Below are 18,462 nucleotides of genomic sequence, written 5' to 3'. Positions count from 1 at the left end.
GGTACATGCTTCTGTAGAAGCCATGAGTCATCTTCATTAAAAAATGTGTGCTAGTGAAGAACCACACTACCCACAATCTTAAAGCAAGATCCACCAATCAGAGAAGTTGACATTACCATGGAAATGGGAACACGGATGAGATGACTTCTTGAAGGCTAAACTAGGCAGGTAATATTAGCTAGTTACCTACCTAATGTTCGGTAAAATGGGATGTTGTAATGGACATCATTATTTAAAACTTTTGAAATGCCTATGGAGAAAATGAATGGGAAAGATCTTTCCAGAACCCAGTCTACTGAAAAAGTAGGCGGTCACTGCTGAGTTCTGTTGTGATTCCATTTTTTATTTTTTTTTTACATGTCAGAGACTAAATGTCTTTTCAGCCAACCTGTATTAGGTTATCCTGAGGTAGGGAGAATTTCAATAGCAGAAATAAAAAGCATCCCATAGAGGGGGCCAGCTGAACCAAAGGCGAGAAACAGCACTGGCTGGGAGACAGTGCTGAAGGAAAATCCCTTGTGGAGGACTAAGAGTCAGGCTCTAATGGGGGCTCTAATCGGAGAATCTGGGGTCTTATACCTGTTCATATGACAGTACTGGACTTGTCTGAAAAGGTTCTCATGAGCAGGGGTCTGGCTGAAGACTGAGAGGACTGGCCGTCCCCCACACTTGACTGGCCTGGCATTTTCTGAAAGTGGGGTGAAAGACACTTAGGACACGATGGATCAGACATGCAGATGAACATGCATGTGCACACACACGCACACACGTACACACAAATACTCTACTGCCTTACAGGTATTCCTCCTGTACTTTCAGATGAAGACAAAACACTTTAGTGAATTGTGAAGAACATTTTGGACACAACTGAGGGCACAATAATGTGTTGTATAGTGTATTATCAATCAATCATGACTGCAGAGATACTGGCCATTATTATTACTTAATCCCTAAGAATTTTATTATGTTGTGACCGACACAAAAGGAAGTCAAACACTTAAAGAAATAGTTTACCCAAATAATTAAATTCTGTTATAATTAACTCGTGTTGTTCCAACTTTGTTTCTTCCATGGAACATGAAAAGAGAAATCTTGACAGCACTAAATACTGTTTATACATATAACGAACGTGTTATATCAACAATTTTTTATGATACATTTATGGTGTTTTTGCATCCTATTTGAAGCTTGAAATCTTCTGTTCCCAAAATGTATACTTTTGTGTTTTGTGGAAGAAACTCATACTGGTTTGAAACAACAAGACGGTGAGTAAATAATGACGGAATTAAAAATAATTTTCATTTATAGATAAACTATTCCTTTAAAACAACATAACCCCACAAAACAAACATTTCTCCCACACATGCAAACACAGTCACAAAATTTGAATCAACCAGTACTAATGCACCCAGAAACAAGTCACAGTGGTCTTCGTGGGGAGCAGGGTAAGCTTGATCTGGCCGAGCACACATGCAGGAAACACCCATATGTTTGCGTGCTGCATTCTCCTGGCTGGGCATGCAGAGATAGCAGGCACCAGTAACAGGCAGGTGAAGGAATTCCCATCACACCCAGCAGCCCTTACATACACAACACACTGAGAACCACCCACCACCACTGCTGGGTTTCAGATCTTGGGGGACATCTCTTGCCTCAGGACAAACACCCACTCAAACAACAGCACCATGGTACACATTTTGGCTGCCAATACAAACCCAGCACCCCCCGAAAATCACATATCACTGAGAGAAGCACTTGCTCCTTAAGCCAACAACCAGAGAGCTAGCGAAAAACACCACCTCACAGAGAGGGAGCAAAGGCAAATGGGTGGAGAGACAGCAGACAGGACACAGGAGATACAGACAAGCAACCCAAAGGAGGAGAGACAGTGAGACAAAAAGCAGCAGGCAGAGAGACCTCAGTCACTCCAGGAAAAGCTGTGAGTGCTAGCAGTCTGCGACAGCATGAAGATAGTGGAGGTCCCAGAGGAAGGAAGGCATCGTTTCATCTACGGCACAGCACACAGGAGGCAAGAGGGAAAAAAGGACAGGAAAATTAAGAAAAGATGAAAGGTAAGAAAGGGTGGGAATAAAGTTAAGGTGTTGGTGTTAGAGAAAATTCTGAAAGTAGGAAAACATACATGTGAAAAGTTCCTGTTACTAAAACTCTCAGTACACTATGTGCCCTTTGATTCAACAGAAAATTGCCAAACACACCATGAATGGGTAACTAAATGAGAGCTGTAACTTTTTTGGCAAACTTACTTCACACATAAATCACAAATGCATCGATGGGACTGCTGAATAAAGGCAAGAGTATACTTCGCTTTTTTCACGTGCCATTCTGTCTTGTGCACGGTTGATTGCTCAGCTTTTCAAAGTATACTCGAAATTTGCATCATGCGCCCTGCCTAAGACATACAGCTACGCGGAAAACCCAAGTTTACTTTGGTGTTAAGATACAAATAGAATGAGTAAAACAGGCATTATTTTGCAATGTTTAAACTTCATAAGAAAAAATGTAGAAAATAAAATGTAATTTTCAAAACTGATAGCTCAAAATCTAAATTCTGATTGGATGAGCCATGATTGAACTCATAGTAAAATGGCTTATTGTAATTATTAGCAGCCGTTTTATAAAGCAATAAGCCACTAGAGGTGGTGTGTTGCAGTGATTTTATCATCGTTAAGGGGGTTTTAGACAATACTTGGGTAACACCAAAGAATACCCCTTACCCATAGTAAAATCACTATAATGCATCTCATTTCCTCCCCACTGGTGGTTTTAATTGGCATTCTTGCATTCTTGGAAGGGCTGAAGCACCTACCTGTGAGGAGGCAGGGGGCAGATTAGTGCCATATGCTGAACCTCTAGCCTAATCAACACAGGCACTGAAAGGCTGCTTAGCTAGTGTCACTTATAATGGAGACTGCCTGCAGCGTGTGATTACTTTGTCTAAATAATTCAAATGATTGCAAGGGTCTAATTGTTGTTTATCAATTCTAGTGGTGGTATGTGTTAACTGGTTGGGTAGCCAGGGACAACAGCACAAGCTGATAGAAAGAGACTGTTGTACCAGTATTGGCACTTGACTAATGGAATAAAGGTTATCTAAATAACAGTGATTCATGGCACACAAAGCAACAGGAGGGAAGGAGAGGAGACATTAGAAGAGTGATAGTAACAATTAGACTGATTGACTTGCTGTCTGTTTGACCAATCACAACACAATCCAAACACAAAACGGGGGGGGGGGGGTGGGGTTGGGGCTTAGAGAAAGTAAAAGAGACACTGGAGCAGTGATAAAGGCTGGTATGAAAACAGAATAGTTGAAAGACCCGAAAGGTACAAGAGGGTAATTAGGTGAAATGAGGAAATGGGGCTAAGGATATACCAAAAGCAAGAGATAATTCTGAGTTCAAAGCCTAATGTAAAATGAAAGAAAGGCCAGAGTACAAGACAATAGGATGGATACTTTAGAACTTAAGAACTGTGAGATGCAGAAAGGAGAGGAAAAGATTAATGAGTAGTTTACCTGTCGTGAATGGGGACCTCTGGGTTTACGGAGGACTACCAGAAGGATTTCTGGCAAAAGACTGAGGAGGATGAGGAGGATGATGACCAGCCAGGCAGAAACTGAGCTCAGCAAGTTAGCAAACACAAAATACAACCGCTGCTGCTTCAAAAACGGCCTAGCAAAACAGAGAGAAAAACAAAATAATGTTAAAGGGGTCATGTCATGAGGAATCACATTTTTCTTGATCTTTTGACATATAAGAGTTCATTGTACTATAAAAACATACTTTAAGTTTCAGAACTGAAAACTTCCTCCTTAATAGAAAAAGAGCATTAATTTACACGAAGCTCCAGAAATGACTCGTTTGGAATTTGTGGAACTAGTGACGTCACAAGGACCAAACACATCTGCATATGACTGCCTCTTCAGCAAGACATCAACTTCTATTTTTCGTCATTGCACCCTTGGCCCAGCTCAGTTACACAGTTGAAGAGGAGAGAGGGCCGGTCATGGGAGATTCATCTACAGCAAAGGGGACTTACACAGGACACATTCATGTGCCTATCTGTATTTAAATGTTTTGTACACTAGATGAACTGCTTTGACCGTTATCATGCATCTCGTGCCTCTTTTAAAATACACAATGTCAAGTTATAACTCTAAAAAGGAGACCTCTATTCTGTTTCACTGAGCAGTGCTGTGTCTTGCTGTTTTGAAGGCATCCTGGACCATTTTTGCACCCATCTGTGCTATACTTAATTGTTGGTCTTTTGTAAATATGCACTAGATGGACATCTTTGCACCTTGTGAGTGGAAAAAGTTGTGCCAGACCTACTCTTGCAACCGATTTGTGCATTCATTCGTTGTTATTTCATTATTCATAGTAATTTTATTATTTATATTTATTTTCAAATTTATTATACTAGATAATTATTTTAAATAGAATTTTAATGTATAATTACTGAACACTCCCTGTCTTTTCAATTTGTTATATGTTGATAATAATAGTTTCTGTTTTGTTGGTTCCCATTGGAGCTTTAATGCCATTTAGTTGGGAGTTGTTAAATAAAGATGTTTATATTACACTCCACCTCGTAACCTGCATTGTAATTATTGGTTTGTGTGGCCAAGTTAAGAGACCACAGATAGAGTCATAGGAAGCAATTATCGGAGAATTCTGATAAGTGGCCAATATATCAGAGTATCCCTAATGAGCACTGTACATGTCAAATGCTTCCTCACCATATGATGCCTCCCCAGAAGAAACTGAAGAAGACATAGAAAGCTAATGAGCCCCAGATCACAAAATGGTTGATCCATGTCCAGTGCCGTGTGTCCAAAGCCAACTGAGAGATGAGATACTGTCAGTCTCTGACAACTGAAGAACTGAGGTACATTTTTGCATTGAGGTTAGAAGTTTGAAAAGTCCAATAAACATTACCAACCTTCAAAGTGACAGTGAAAACAAGGACTGTGAAGACAATTGTTCCATAAGACCAATTTCCAAAGACCTGAAAGAAGGGGAGTATTATATTTTATCATTACTATAATATATAATAATATCTTTTATAAAGAGATTATTAAAAGGGATAGCCAGCTCTAACCTGCCCATTATCCTGCAGAGCCGGATTACTGAACAGTAAACGGACACCAAAGAAAAACAGAAGACCCTGAAAAATTCCTAATACTGTCCAATAGAGGAAGGGACGCCAGCGTAACATGGCATTCTTAGCTATTTCTCTATAGGAAGGATTTAAACAACAGATTAGCAACAGTTCATAACAAATTGAACAAGCAGAAGAGTGCAGTGCAGCCTGTCACCTGTAGAGAGTGGCATTGTCCAGCAGAATCTTGATGGATATGTGCTGTTCCAGCAGGCTGTAAGCCAGAATTGGCATGGAGGTGAAGCAGATATTGTACATCGTCAGATAGGCTGCGTCGTATAGGGGCTGGGAAGGGGAGCGAGGGAAAGGAAGGGGCACAAGAGGGTTAATAACACAATGAATAGATCACACTCACATCAACACATTTGCATAAAAATAAAAGGACTACAGAGAAAGAAGCAGACTCTGCCAGTGTGGCCACATGCAATGGTCACATTCTTGATATATATACAAAAAACACTGAGATGTGCTGGAAGTGGTGAAGTCTAGACCTATCAGACAAATTATAGGGAACCAGAGTTTTAAACGAGACTGTATCATTCAAATTTTGGATACTGCTTTTGAAAAGTGCAAAGGTGATTTCAACTGGCTGTTTATGGGCATTGATTGATAGCGGGAAAGGGATCGTCACCCGAGAGCATGAGCACTAAGGCTCAAAATATCTAGAGCAGGTTCATTAACCACTTCACTACCGCTCTGAATTCTAATATAATTTTTTTAATTTTGAGTTTAAGTGTTCGGTATATATATCAACTTTCAATGAAGGGCAAAGAGAGGAATTTAAAGGAAAGATCTGAAGGAATGAGCAGAGGTTGAGGAGAAAGCCCAACTGGGTTGTCATCTTCTAACAGGTCCTTCATTTGTACCTACCTGCTGAGAGTATCCACAGAAAAACTGGTACAGGAACTGAGGTAATATGAAGCAAAGATTCTAAGGATAAAAATATATGAAGAAAAGGTCTAAAACTTCAAAAAAGTCTCTAAAATAACAACATTTATATCTACATGTGATACTGAAATATGGTCCACTGAATGCCAGACTTACCTTATAAAAGAAGTACTGCACAAGATGAGCAATCCGCACATAGTAGAGATGCCCATGAGCCAGTAAGAGCTTCTTTAAGTGCTTGAGCTTAGGTATGGCGTAGTCGCTGTTCCTCACAGCTTGACGCCCCTCCTTGCCTTTAATACCTTACCACACAAAAGTAACACCACGTTTACACTCCCTCTCAGAAGAATGCTGAGCAAGGTTCACTGATTGCTTAATTAATTTTTATAAATTGGGTTGTATGATGAGATCTCACCAATGCCGACATGCGCCTCAAGGATCATACTGACATCATTGGCCCCATCACCAACTGAGAGAGTAATTGGGGAACCTTTAGAGTTTTTCACCATCCTCACAATCTAAAATGGGTAAATAAATAAATATAAAAATAAAATAAAAATAATTCATTAAACATAAGCACACTTTATTACAGGCGACATAAAGAGAAATGTTAACAAGTCTTGTAGAGGTTACGCAGAGTCCAAGTCAAGTCTCAAGTTTTTTTTTTTTTGCAAGTTCAAGTCAAGTTTCAAGACCCTTTTGATAACAGATTTCTATACAAGTTAGATTTATACTTGCTGAAAAGCAAACAATTTTCATGTTGTTCACAGGTCTCTAATTTGGAGTCCAGGTCAAGTGCAAAGTCAATTTATTTGCAATTTAAAGGTATAGTTCAGCCAAAAATGGAAATTCTGTCATAATTTATTCACCCTCATCTTGTTCTAAACCTGTGTTATCTTTTTGCTTCCGTGGAACACAACATTCGAAATTAGGCAGAATGACAGCATCAAGTCTCAGGCTGGAGTTTCCATCTCGGTAAAGAGCCATCAACAGAACTAAAGAATACTGACCTGTGCTTTCTGCAGGGGGGCCATGCGGCAACAGAGTACGGTGGTGCAGTTCTGGCAGATCTGCAGAAAGAGGCTCCTGTAGAGGCTTGCATCCGCATCACGAGGTGCGTTCATCACTAACGACAATGTAGCACCATCTATGATGAAGCCATACTCCTGATTTGCAGTAGACCAACTCCTTTTGTAGGACGACAGCCTTGAATTAGTGGTCAAATATAGTAGCATAGTAAAATAAAATTTCACTGCAAATTTAGTAAGAGGCCAAGTGCGTCTCACCTGGTGACCCCTGCTTTGACAGGCGGGACATCCTGCACTGCTCTTCTATGGTAGTCCCGAAGCAACTCGAGAAGTTTCTCCTCACGCTTTGTCCACCCATCCTCCAAGGTCCGCACAGTGAGCTCCAGTAGCTCTGTACCCCGCTGGAACAGGCGACAGGCATAGCATGTTGACTTCGCCGTCTCCATTTTGTCCCCAGTCAGCACCCAGACCTTCATCCCTGCCCCCTGCAAGGCCTCCATGGTCTCAGCTGCCTCTTCCTGCAGTCTGCAAGACAAGATGGTGCTGTGCTACTCAGTCACGATAACACAATCTCAAGTTCTTCTAAAGAGATGTCACAATGATAACATTTTGCAGCGACCAAGTGATGGGATGTCATTCATTTCCAATGAGAATTTGCATTTGAGGCGACTTAAGCGACAGACATTATTAGTGATGTGACAAAGTTGAGGAGAGTATAATGTAATGCAAATGGGCAGTTTCGCCGTGCAGCAACTACCCACTGATGTGTAGACGGTGAGGCTCTGGTGATAGAGTTGGATCAGTGGTATAGTAACAATCTGAAAGTGCGGGGGACAAAGTTATAAAATGTATCAGCTTGGCTCATGAATGTTAATTATGTGCCATTATGTAAATAATATTCAATAGTCCAAGTAGTCCTACTTGTTTGCTTAGAGGCAGATGTTGGGAAGTCGCTGTTAGTCATAGTATGATTACCACTGCGGACACAACCGTTTGCCAGAGGCCTTAAAATTGTCGTTTTCCATTGTCAGCTACAATTTTATTCTTCGTAATTTCGGCAAGCAATGTAATTCTCTAAAAATATACAGGAATTATTATTTTCCAAAAAGTGGGGGGACTAACTTATAAATTTCTCAAATTGGTGGGACATGACCCCCCACCCCCCAGTTACACTGGTTGCTACAGCACATTTGAGTACAAACACCTACTTGTAACCAACAGCACAGCAACTTGGTTACTTCCAGCACTAAAATCGCTATCAACAGCTTTGTTTCCATCCAAGTTGCGAATTTATGTGAAAAACCATAATATCGCAAAAACAATGTGCAAATAAAGCAGCATTTCAATCCCATGTAGGGCTGGGAATAGTAAGGAATTTAATAATTCCGGTTCCGATTCCTCTTAACGATTCCGGTTCCTTAACGGTTCCAGTAACGATTCCTGTAATTCTTTTAGTACCTTTTTTTGTTTTTTGTTTTTTTTACTATTTGGAAATTAGAAAAGCAATTCTTATTGTATTTACTACCCTCTACTGTCTGTTACCAAATAATGAGATAATTTCAGACTTCTACAGAGCAGATATAACAAATCAGATCTAAATTTAAAACAATTCATGTGGGGGCCCTGGGTAGCTCAGTGGTAAAATATGCTGGCTACCACCCCTGGAGTTCGCTAGCTCGCTAGTTTGAATCCCAGGGCGTGCTGAGTGACTCCAGCCAGGTCTCCTAAGCAAGCAAATTGGCCCAGTTGCTAGGGAGGGTAGAGTCACATGGGTAACCTCCTCGTGGTCACTATAATGTGGTTCGTTCTCAGTGGGGCATGTGGTGAGTTGAGCGTGGTTGCCGCGGTGGATGGCGTGAAGCCTCCACACGCGCTATATCTCCGTGGCAACGCGCTCAACAAGCCACGTGATAAGATGCGCGGGTTAACGGTCTCAGACGCGGAGGCAACTGGGATTCGTCCTCTGCCACCCGGACTGAGGCAAATCACTACACGACCATGAGGACTTAAAAAGCACATTGGGAATTGGGCATTCCAAACTGAAAAAAAAAAAAAAAAAAAAAAAAAGATATATAAAACAATTCATGTAAAAGGTGTGTTTGCGGACCTTTTAGAGACATAATTACAATGCAATAACATATCCTAACTATATTTTAAATAAATCTAAACTAACAAAAAATGTGATGGCATATTTCATTAATTCATTTATTCTTATTTTTATAAGAATATAACTACAACAAAACTTGTGTATCTTCAATTATACATTGTTATATGATCAACCAGTCAGTAACTGCACTGCTTGATTTAATGGAGACACAGGTCATCATTAACCCTGTAAAACCTGACATATGAAAGGATTGTCAGAAAATTATATTTGTTATTATTATAATTATTATAATTTTTTTTTTATTTTTTTTTTTTTACATTAAACTGTTTTTAGTACCATTAGACAAAATATAAAAATCGGCAAAAAAAAAAACTGTCTTTTTTTTTTATGTATCATATTTGATACATTAGGCTTTAAATGTCATTATCCTCCTGAGGCCCAGAAATGCATTTTTGTGTAGGACATTTTTACTTAAGTTTTTCTTAGCCCATACATGTTACAGTGGTAAATCTTGGGGTATTATCAGAGAACTCCCTAGGCTTTTCAAAGATATCAAATATTTGAGAGTTTGGCCATGACAACTGCCTCTCCATGGATTGAAATCAGAATCAGAATGAGCTTTATTGCCAAGTATGCTTACACATACAAGGAATTTGTCTTGGTGACAGAAGCTTCCAGTGCACAAACAATACAACAAGGCAAAGATAATAAAAATATTTAATAAAAATTAAAAGCGAAAAGAAAATATATATGTAGAAATACACAATAGACAAAAAAGATGTATATATGTACAGGTATGTACAAATACAAATCTGCTATATACAGATAGTGCAAGGGAATGCAATGGCAGAAGAGGTAGGAGATGTTAGATAAATATAAATAGACTAAACTGTGTATTGCACATAATTATTTCTCAATTGGCAGTTTTAACTGTTCATGAGATGGATAGCCTGAGGGAAAAAACTGTTCTTGTGCTCAGTGCTCTGTAGCATCGGCCAGAAGGCAACATTTCAAAAAGGTAGTGGGCTGGGTGAGTGGGGTCCAGAGTGATTTTTCCATCTCTTTTCCTCACTCTGGAAGTGTACAGTTCTTGAAGAGAGGTCAGGGGGCAACCAATAATCCGCTCAGCAGTCCAAACTGTCCTTTGTAGTCTTCTGATGTCTGATTTCATAACTGAACAAAACCAGACAGTTATTGAAGTGCAGAGGACAGACTCAATGACTGCGGAGTAGAATTGGATTAGCAGCGCCTGTGATAGGTTGAACTTCCTCAGCTAGGAAGTTCAACCTCTGCTGGGCCTTTTTTACAATGGAGTCAATATGGGTCTCCCACTTCAGGTCCTGTGAAGCTGAAAAACTCCAATGCTGCCACAGTGCTGTTCAGAATGGTGAGCGGGGTCAATGTTTGGGTGTTCTTCCTGAAGTACACATTCATCTCCACTGTTTTGAGTGTGTTCAGCTCCAGGTTGTTTTGACAGCACCAGACAACCAGCTGTTCAACCTCTCTTCTGTATGCAAAATCGTTGTCATCTTGGATGAGGCCGATGACAGTAGTGTCATCTGCAAACTTCAGGAGCTTGACAGAGGGGTCACTGGAGGTGCAGTCATTTGTGTACAGGGAGAAGAGTAGTAGGAAGAGCACAAATCCCTGGGGGGTGCCAGTGCTGATCATACAGGTGCTGGAAGTGAATTTCCCCAGTCTCACTAGCTGCTGCCTGTCCGTCAGAAAGCTGGTGATCCAGATAGAGGTGGGAAGAGAGTGGGGTTAATTTAGTCCAGAGAGAAGCTGGGATGATGGTGTTGAAAGATGAACTGAAGTCTACAAAAAGGATCCTTGCATATGACCCTGGTCTGTCCAGATGTTGCAGGATATGATGCAATCCCATGTTGACTGCATCATCCACAGACCTGTTTGCTCGATAAGCAAAATGAAGGATCCAGAAAGGGTCCAGTAATGTCCTTCAGGTGGGCCAACACCAGTCTCTCAAATGACTTCATGACCACATTTGTCACAGCGACGGGTCTGTAGTCATTAAGTCCTGCGATCTTAGGTTTCTTTGGGACAGGGATGATGGTGGAGTGATTGAAGCAGCTGGGAACTTCACAGTGCTCCAGTGATATTTTGAAGATCTGTGTGAAGATGGGGGCCAGCTGGTTGGCACAGGCTTTTAGACAAGTGGGTGAAACACCGTCTGGGCCCTGTGCTTTCCTTGTCTTTTGTTTCCGGAAAACCCTGCACACTCCCTCTTCACAGATCTTAAGTGCAGTTTGAGTAGCAGAAGGGGGGAGGAGGGTGGTTGCAGGAGGTGTTGGTGTTTGTTTGAAGTGAAGGTCAGAGCAGGTGTGGGGTGTGAGACTGGGCTTTTCAAATCCACAGTAAAACACATTCAGGTCATCAGCCAGCTGTTGATTCCCTACAGTGTTGGGGGATGGTGTCTTGTAGTTAGTAACATCTTTCAGGCCTCTCCACACTGATGCAGTGTCGTTAGCTGAAAACTTGTTTTCCAGCTTCTCAGAGTAGCTTATTTAGCCACACTAATCTCCTTTGTCAGTGTGTTTTTGGCCTGATTATACAAGATTTTATCCCCACTTCTCTAAGCATCCTCTTTGGCCTGACAAAGCTGCCTGAGTTTTGCTGTAAACCATGGTTTGTCGTTGTTGAATGTTAAATAAGTCCTAATAGGAATGCACATATCCTCACAGAAACTGATATATGATGTTACAGTGTCTGTGAGCTCATATCGAAATGTATCAGAGTTCAATTCAGCACATCAAATACAATGTAAATAAAATATTATTTTTTCAATAAACAATTTTTTTTATGTATTTTATGCACCAAACACTATATTGACATTAAAAAAAGGGAAATTGTAAAAAACTTTCTTCACTGAGTATCAGGAACAGTAAGATGACATCATAATAGCTTGTAATGTAAAATAATGAGATCTGTTTAATGAAAGAGCAGGCTGCATATATAAAAATACACAGAAATATTAGTTCTCACTTTAAATACAGTATATCTTATAAAAAGTATGTCAGAATTTTCAAAGCTCTGTGATTTTTTGAAAATTTTTTTTTTTTATAGTGGGCATGAATATAATCTAATGGTGATTGAGAGATATACCCCAAAAGCCTTTTGTATCCTATTTGATACATGTCAACATTCCAACATGCTTTTTAAAAAAAAACTATATTCAGAATTTTAACCAAGCACAAGTTGCTTATATTCAGCAAATACACATTTTAAAATATCAGTAACAATATAATCATTACTGTCACTTTTACTTTATTAAAATAAGCTGTCATTTATCCCAACATAAGAGTCATTTTTTGTGGAAGTCCGTCACCATTTTAAATAGATCAATATAAATTTTTTTCACAAAGTACCACTTTTACATGTGCCTTAGACATGTAAAACTTACATACTATACATTTGTTTTGCTTTTCAGCTAGAACAGAGAGTGAGACAGGAGCTGTCAAACATTGTGTATCATATTGGTACATACCGCATTATAGTGTTAAAAACAGTAACAGTTTCAGAGTTGTACTTCATGATTGTGAGACTTCAACAGTTCTTATTTAATTTAGAGTTGAACATTCATAACTTGCACATCAGTAAAAGATTACTTGTATACCGGACCATACTGGAAGCGCTGTATGTTTCATGCTGTAGATTCAAAAGGACCGGCTCATTAGAATCATTCTTTTGGGAACCGGACTATACTGGAAGCGCTGTATGTTTTGCGCTGTAGATTCAAAAGAACTGAATCCTTTGAAAAATTCTTTCAGGAATTGAACTGTACTGGAAGCACATATGTTTTGTGCTGTAGATTCAAAAGAGCCGGCTCGAGACTCGTTCAATCAGGAATCAAATACACTAATAGAGCTGTGTGTTTTGCACTGTAGAGTCAGTAGAGGGCAGTGCTGATGCAGAAATGTGCTGCTGGAAACACTGTCACTGAGTATTTCAGGACGGTGTCCCAGCCACATTGGCAGAAAATTACAAGCAGGAGAACTGTTAACAGAACCGAAAGTCACAAAGATCATACTTTTCTGGTATTTTTCTGAATAAGAACCGGTTCTCGGTTCCCAGCCCTAATCCCATATGTTCAAAAGATCAAAATCATCACTTCCGGATGAATTGTAGCCACTGTGACTCTTATTAATAAAATACTCACTGTTTAGAGCACACAGACAAAACACTCTAGAGAACTTGTCTCATGTCTGGAAGCGACAGCACGTCACAGTTCTGGGAGCACTATGTGTGTGCATTCCTCCATCCTTATGACTTTATTGTGCCGATCTATAAGATATATTTCAAAAGTGTCAATAAACCTGCTCTTCAGCACAGTTCAAGTTTGTATTCGATTTATTTGCTCTGCAAACTCTTTGCAGGCTTTGGATTTTCAGGACACCATTTTTTCAGGATGACCAGAGCAACATTTCAGATGCTATGTTTGGTCGGCTGGTTAGTCCAGTTATGTACAAATTATTACTCACAGGACTTTCTTGATGCACCTCTTGTATTCCTAATAAATTCAATATGAGTTTATTCTGTAAATGTGTTTCCATCACAGTTTATGCACATTTTTTCTTATCGAATAAAAAATGTATCCACCTCAAGCAAGTGTACATGTTTTTTATGCACATTCTGGAGATTTTATTTGCATCTTGATGTTTCCGATATCCCAAAAGGTGCATAAAAATACGTGGCTGGAAACCCAGTTAATGTGAACACCCTTTAAAGCTTTAATTACAGTTTGTGTCACTGACCGGTCCTCCACTGCAGTTGCTCCGATCAGACTCATGTTCGTCTCCACCCGATTATACATGGCCAAGAGCTTCTCCTCCCTGTCCTGGAGAGCCAGTCTAGCCTCCCTCAGCCCAGTGTCTGCCACAGCATATTCATCAGCACTTAGCTGTTTATAGGCAACACACAGTGTACGGTAGCCCTCCTGGTGAGAAAAAAAAACACACACACACACACACACACACACACACACACACACACACACACACACACACACACACACACACAAGCTTAGGGCAGAATCCACTGACCTTTTCAATCTTTTGTTTGGAGTTACAGGATGTCTCTGCTAAGACAGAGATATAATAAATGTGATTAAAGCTTTATTCCACCATTGCATTTCGCTCAACGTGCAATCGTATCCGGTCCACCTCCTCTGGTTTGACTCTAGGGAAGATGGAGGAATCTGCTCCCTTACAGAAAAGCAGTCTCTCCCCTAAATACCAAGCAGAAGGCAAAGGTGAGAGATTATCACAATCAGAGTTACATATTACAAAATAAACTAGATTTTTAAATTTTCTTAAGCAAATATGAGTGGTCCTTGCCCATGCAAAAGTGCCATTCTTAGCGGTTTTTTACACATTGCTATTTGGTGGCTACGGCACTGTGTGGTTGTTAGAGTGTTCTGGGTGGTTGCTAGGGTGTCGTTTATTGGCATAAGTCTAAAGAGCCCACCCCAAGTCTTTATAATATTTGGGTCACTCCCTCTATGCAAGTCTTTAGGATTTTTTGAAAATTGTAAAAACTAATGGCACCTTTCATCAAGTCGCATGATTTGAGGTACCTTTCATGTCCTAGTAAGCACCACTAAAACTATTGTTCATACTTTGGGATTTGAAAAAACAAAAAACAAAAAAACAATACAAACTTAGATTTAAACTTAGACATGTGACATCTTGCATTGTTTATGCAATATATCTCCAGCTCACCTGATTTGGTCTGGACAATGACACTCATTCTCCGTCGTACAGGGTCAAAGTTTAGGACATGAAGTAACTCATACCTAAATGAAAATAATGTAGAAATTTGCTTGCCATACTGCTATTACATAATCACTTAAATGAAAATGCCCCAGGTTGTAATTATATTTTGTTTGATGGGTCCAATTTTAAGGGTTATAACTTACTCTTCTATATCGTTTTTCCTGTTCCTTATCTTCATGCTCTTACTCTCCAAACCAAGGAAGGTGAAGCCATATCTGAATGGGAATGACATGTTAGAGTGCCCATTGTTACTTTACAGTACATGAACATTAAAGGAATAGTTCACACAAAAATGGAAATTCTCTCAATTTACTCACCCTTATGCCATCCCATATGTGTATGACTTTCTTTCATCTGCTAAACTCAAATGAAGATTTTTAGAAGAATTTCTCAGCTCTTTTGGTCTATACAATGCATGTGAATGGGTGACAAAATTTAGAAGCTCCAAAAATCACGCAAGTCAGCATAAAAGTAATCCATATGACTCCAGTGGTTAAATAAATGTCTTCAGAAGCGATATGATAGGTGTGGGTGAGAAACAGATCAATATTTAAGTCCTTTTTTATATAAATTCTACTCCCTGCTCAGTCAGTCTCCACTTTAACTTTCACATTCTTCTTGTTTTTTGGGGGATTCAAATTCTTCATGCATATTGCCCCCTACTGGGTAGGGAGAAGAATTTCTAGCAAAAAAGGATTTAAATATTGATCTGTTTCTCACACACACCTATCATATCACTTCTGAAGATATGGATTAAAACACTGGAGTTGTATGGATTACTTTTATAATGCCTTTATGAGCTTTTTGGAGTGTCAAATTTTTGACACATATTCACTTGCATTGTGTGGACCTACAGAGCTGAAATATTCTTCTAAAAATCTTAATTTGTGTTCTGCAGAAAAAAGTAAGTCATACACATCTGGGATGGCATGAGGGTGAGTAAATGATGAGAGAATTTTCATTTTTGTGTGAACTATCCCTTTAATGCACTTGGTAGAAGTGAGTCAAGCAATTCAAACTATACTTTTTATCAGAATGTGAATTGCCTGGAAATCAAACCCCTGCAAATACTAACAACATGCTCCACCAATTGAGCTACAGGAACACATAATCAGACACAAGCTGAAAAACAGATCTAGTCTTACGACATAGCTCCTTTGACCAGTGCAACCTCATCAGGAGAAGAAGCGATAAATCCTCTTTCCTCCTCTGGCTGAGACACCATCCCGTCGATGCCATCCACTTGGTCCCCAAGTGTTTCCTCTGGCCCTGCCTCCTTCACCTGCACTGTGTGGCAAAGACACAGAGCCCGCAGGAACAACTCTTCTTTCTCCTGACAGATAAAGATGGAGAGACATAAAGAACAACACATCAACAGTAAACAAATCATGTGCACTACACACTGAAAAGGACCCTCACAAAGGATAAAGTGCTCTCAAAGGACCTGCAGTTTATGGTACATATGAGTGCATTATAAAAAAAGGAGTTAAAGCACATAACCTGAGTCCTTCAAAGCTTGCCAGCACAAACATGAGATGTTTACTGCCTTTGTGTTTATCTCTGAGCCTCTGTGGATTTATAATTCAAGCAGACTACGGTGCATTTATATATGGAGGTGCACAAATCCAACAACTTTAATCAGTAAAAAGAAAAATCGGTGTAACATATCCTTTTCTGACGTCCTTGGGGCCGTTAACAAAAACTAAAATTAACTCAATGAAAACATGTTTGTTAACTGAAAAATAAAATTTGGATAAAAAATAAATAAATAACTTAAAAACTAACTAAAATAAATAATGATTACAAATGTCAGTTTGAGATACACAGCAGTGACATGGACAGAGTGTGAAGAAATATATGCCGTCAATAGTTGACCGTGGGGGGAGCCGCCATTCTGTGCGCGTCAGTGATACACAGTATATCATAAAATCTGAAACCTTTACAACTCGTCTTCATTACACATGAAAATGCTACTAGTTATAATATTAGATGTCCCTGAGAAAAGAAATGTTGTTACATTATTTTCAATTGTTAGAGAAAAATAATCATTCATGTTGGCAGCCCTAACATGCTACAACTAAAAATCAAAACTTGAAACTTGAACACTAAAAAAACTAAAAGATCAAAACAAAAACTAACCTTGCTAGAATAGGAGTAACTCAACTCACCCATCCAGCTTTCTGCTGTAGTTTATTCACAGACCCGTCCATCACAGTGAAGCCGTCCAGTTCACTCCGCTTGTCTCTGTGTCTGTACTGGAAGCCGTCTATACAGCACTCGATAAACTCCATGTTATTCTGGGTCAGTGTTCCTGTCTTGTCTGTAAATACATATTCCACCTGCAGGGAACAGACAACGATTACATTACATTCCAGGACCATAAAGCACTTGGAGCCAAATTAACAGGGTCTGACAATAAGAACGGACAATTAATTCCTGACAAAATAACTCAGTTTAATGAAGCATGGCCAGTAATTTAGAGTAATTATCTGCATAACCATTCAAGGGTGATATATGACCTCACTGTCCATAGAAGTGCGATGCTTAGCCTGTGACATCTGTGCCATCTGACAGCACACAAACAGCCTTTTCCTTCCAGCTTCTGGGCAGTAATTTTACCGTTCTCAAAGAAAAGGGCGTTCATTTTTTCCCTTGTTTTTTTTCTCTCAAAGTGTGCTTTTATTTTTTATCAAATAAAATGTGCACATTTTCCTGCATTGTGACTTTCTTCAACATGAACTGTGAAATTCAGAAACATAAAAATTCTAATGTGCAAAATTCTAATTCTAAAGCAAATTTTCGTCACAAATTAAATCAATTTTTAAACAAGCAATCTTTTGGGCATCTTTGAATATTTTGCTAATCGGGATCACGATGGAAGTAAATGAGACATTTTTCAAGCTTTCAAGATATGCTTGTAGTTTTCATATTTTCATTTGACTTTGAGAAACTGATATACAGTATATACTGATACTTTAAAAAAAAAATTACATTTTGAAAAAAAAAACAAAACAAACATTACACACACACACACACATATATATATATTTACATATATACAGTTGTGCAAAAGTTTGCATACCCTTGGAGAGTTGGTAATATATGTACCATTTTTAAAGAAAACATGAGTGAGCAGGCAAAACACATTTCTTTTATTTCTTATGGGATTCATATTCAACTGTAGGTTATAACAGAATGGCACAATCATAAAAATGAAATGACCCCTGTTCAAAAGTCTACATACCCTTAGTTCTTAATACTGTGTATTGCCCCCTTTAGCATCATTGACAGCGTGCAGTCTTTTGTAATAGTTGTCTATGAGGCCCCAAATTCTTGTAGGTGGCATAGCTGCCCATTCGTCTTGGCAAAATACCTCCAGGTCATGCAAGTCTTTCGTCTTGCATGAACCACAAGTTTGAGATCTCCCCAAAGTGGCTCGATGATATTAAGGTCAGGAGACTGTGAT

The 18,462-nt window shown here is 39.3% G+C and overlaps 1 protein-coding gene across 5 annotated transcripts in view; it reads right to left on the bottom strand.

The window, feature by feature from the left end:
- LOC127417767 (phospholipid-transporting ATPase IG-like) overlaps positions 1-18,462 on the bottom strand; it is a 93,001-nt gene that overhangs the window by 7,160 nt on the left and 67,379 nt on the right. For 2 of the 5 annotated variants that reach the window (XM_051657974.1, XM_051657979.1), the window contains 17 exons: positions 17,165-17,335; positions 16,142-16,329; positions 15,140-15,211; positions 14,943-15,016; positions 14,346-14,449; positions 13,977-14,158; positions 7,356-7,622; positions 7,080-7,275; positions 6,485-6,587; positions 6,226-6,371; positions 6,052-6,111; positions 5,339-5,466; positions 5,122-5,257; positions 4,963-5,028; positions 4,760-4,863; positions 3,536-3,692; positions 580-688 (listed from right to left, as the gene is read on the bottom strand). In XM_051657974.1, the coding sequence (XP_051513934.1) occupies positions 584-688; positions 3,536-3,692; positions 4,760-4,863; positions 4,963-5,028; positions 5,122-5,257; positions 5,339-5,466; positions 6,052-6,111; positions 6,226-6,371; positions 6,485-6,587; positions 7,080-7,275; positions 7,356-7,622; positions 13,977-14,158; positions 14,346-14,449; positions 14,943-15,016; positions 15,140-15,211; positions 16,142-16,329; positions 17,165-17,335 (2,259 nt within the window). In that variant the 3' untranslated portion in view covers positions 580-583. The remainder of the gene's footprint in view (positions 1-579; positions 689-3,535; positions 3,693-4,759; positions 4,864-4,962; positions 5,029-5,121; positions 5,258-5,338; positions 5,467-6,051; positions 6,112-6,225; positions 6,372-6,484; positions 6,588-7,079; positions 7,276-7,355; positions 7,623-13,976; positions 14,159-14,345; positions 14,450-14,942; positions 15,017-15,139; positions 15,212-16,141; positions 16,330-17,164; positions 17,336-18,462) is intronic. The other 3 variants (XM_051657978.1, XM_051657977.1, XM_051657975.1) reach the window with 2 other exon arrangements.

Source organism: Myxocyprinus asiaticus, chromosome 27 (genome assembly GCF_019703515.2).
Source record: "Myxocyprinus asiaticus isolate MX2 ecotype Aquarium Trade chromosome 27, UBuf_Myxa_2, whole genome shotgun sequence".
Taxonomy (NCBI): Eukaryota; Metazoa; Chordata; class Actinopteri; order Cypriniformes; family Catostomidae; genus Myxocyprinus; species Myxocyprinus asiaticus.
This window is presented reverse-complemented; position numbering and strand designations above follow the sequence as displayed.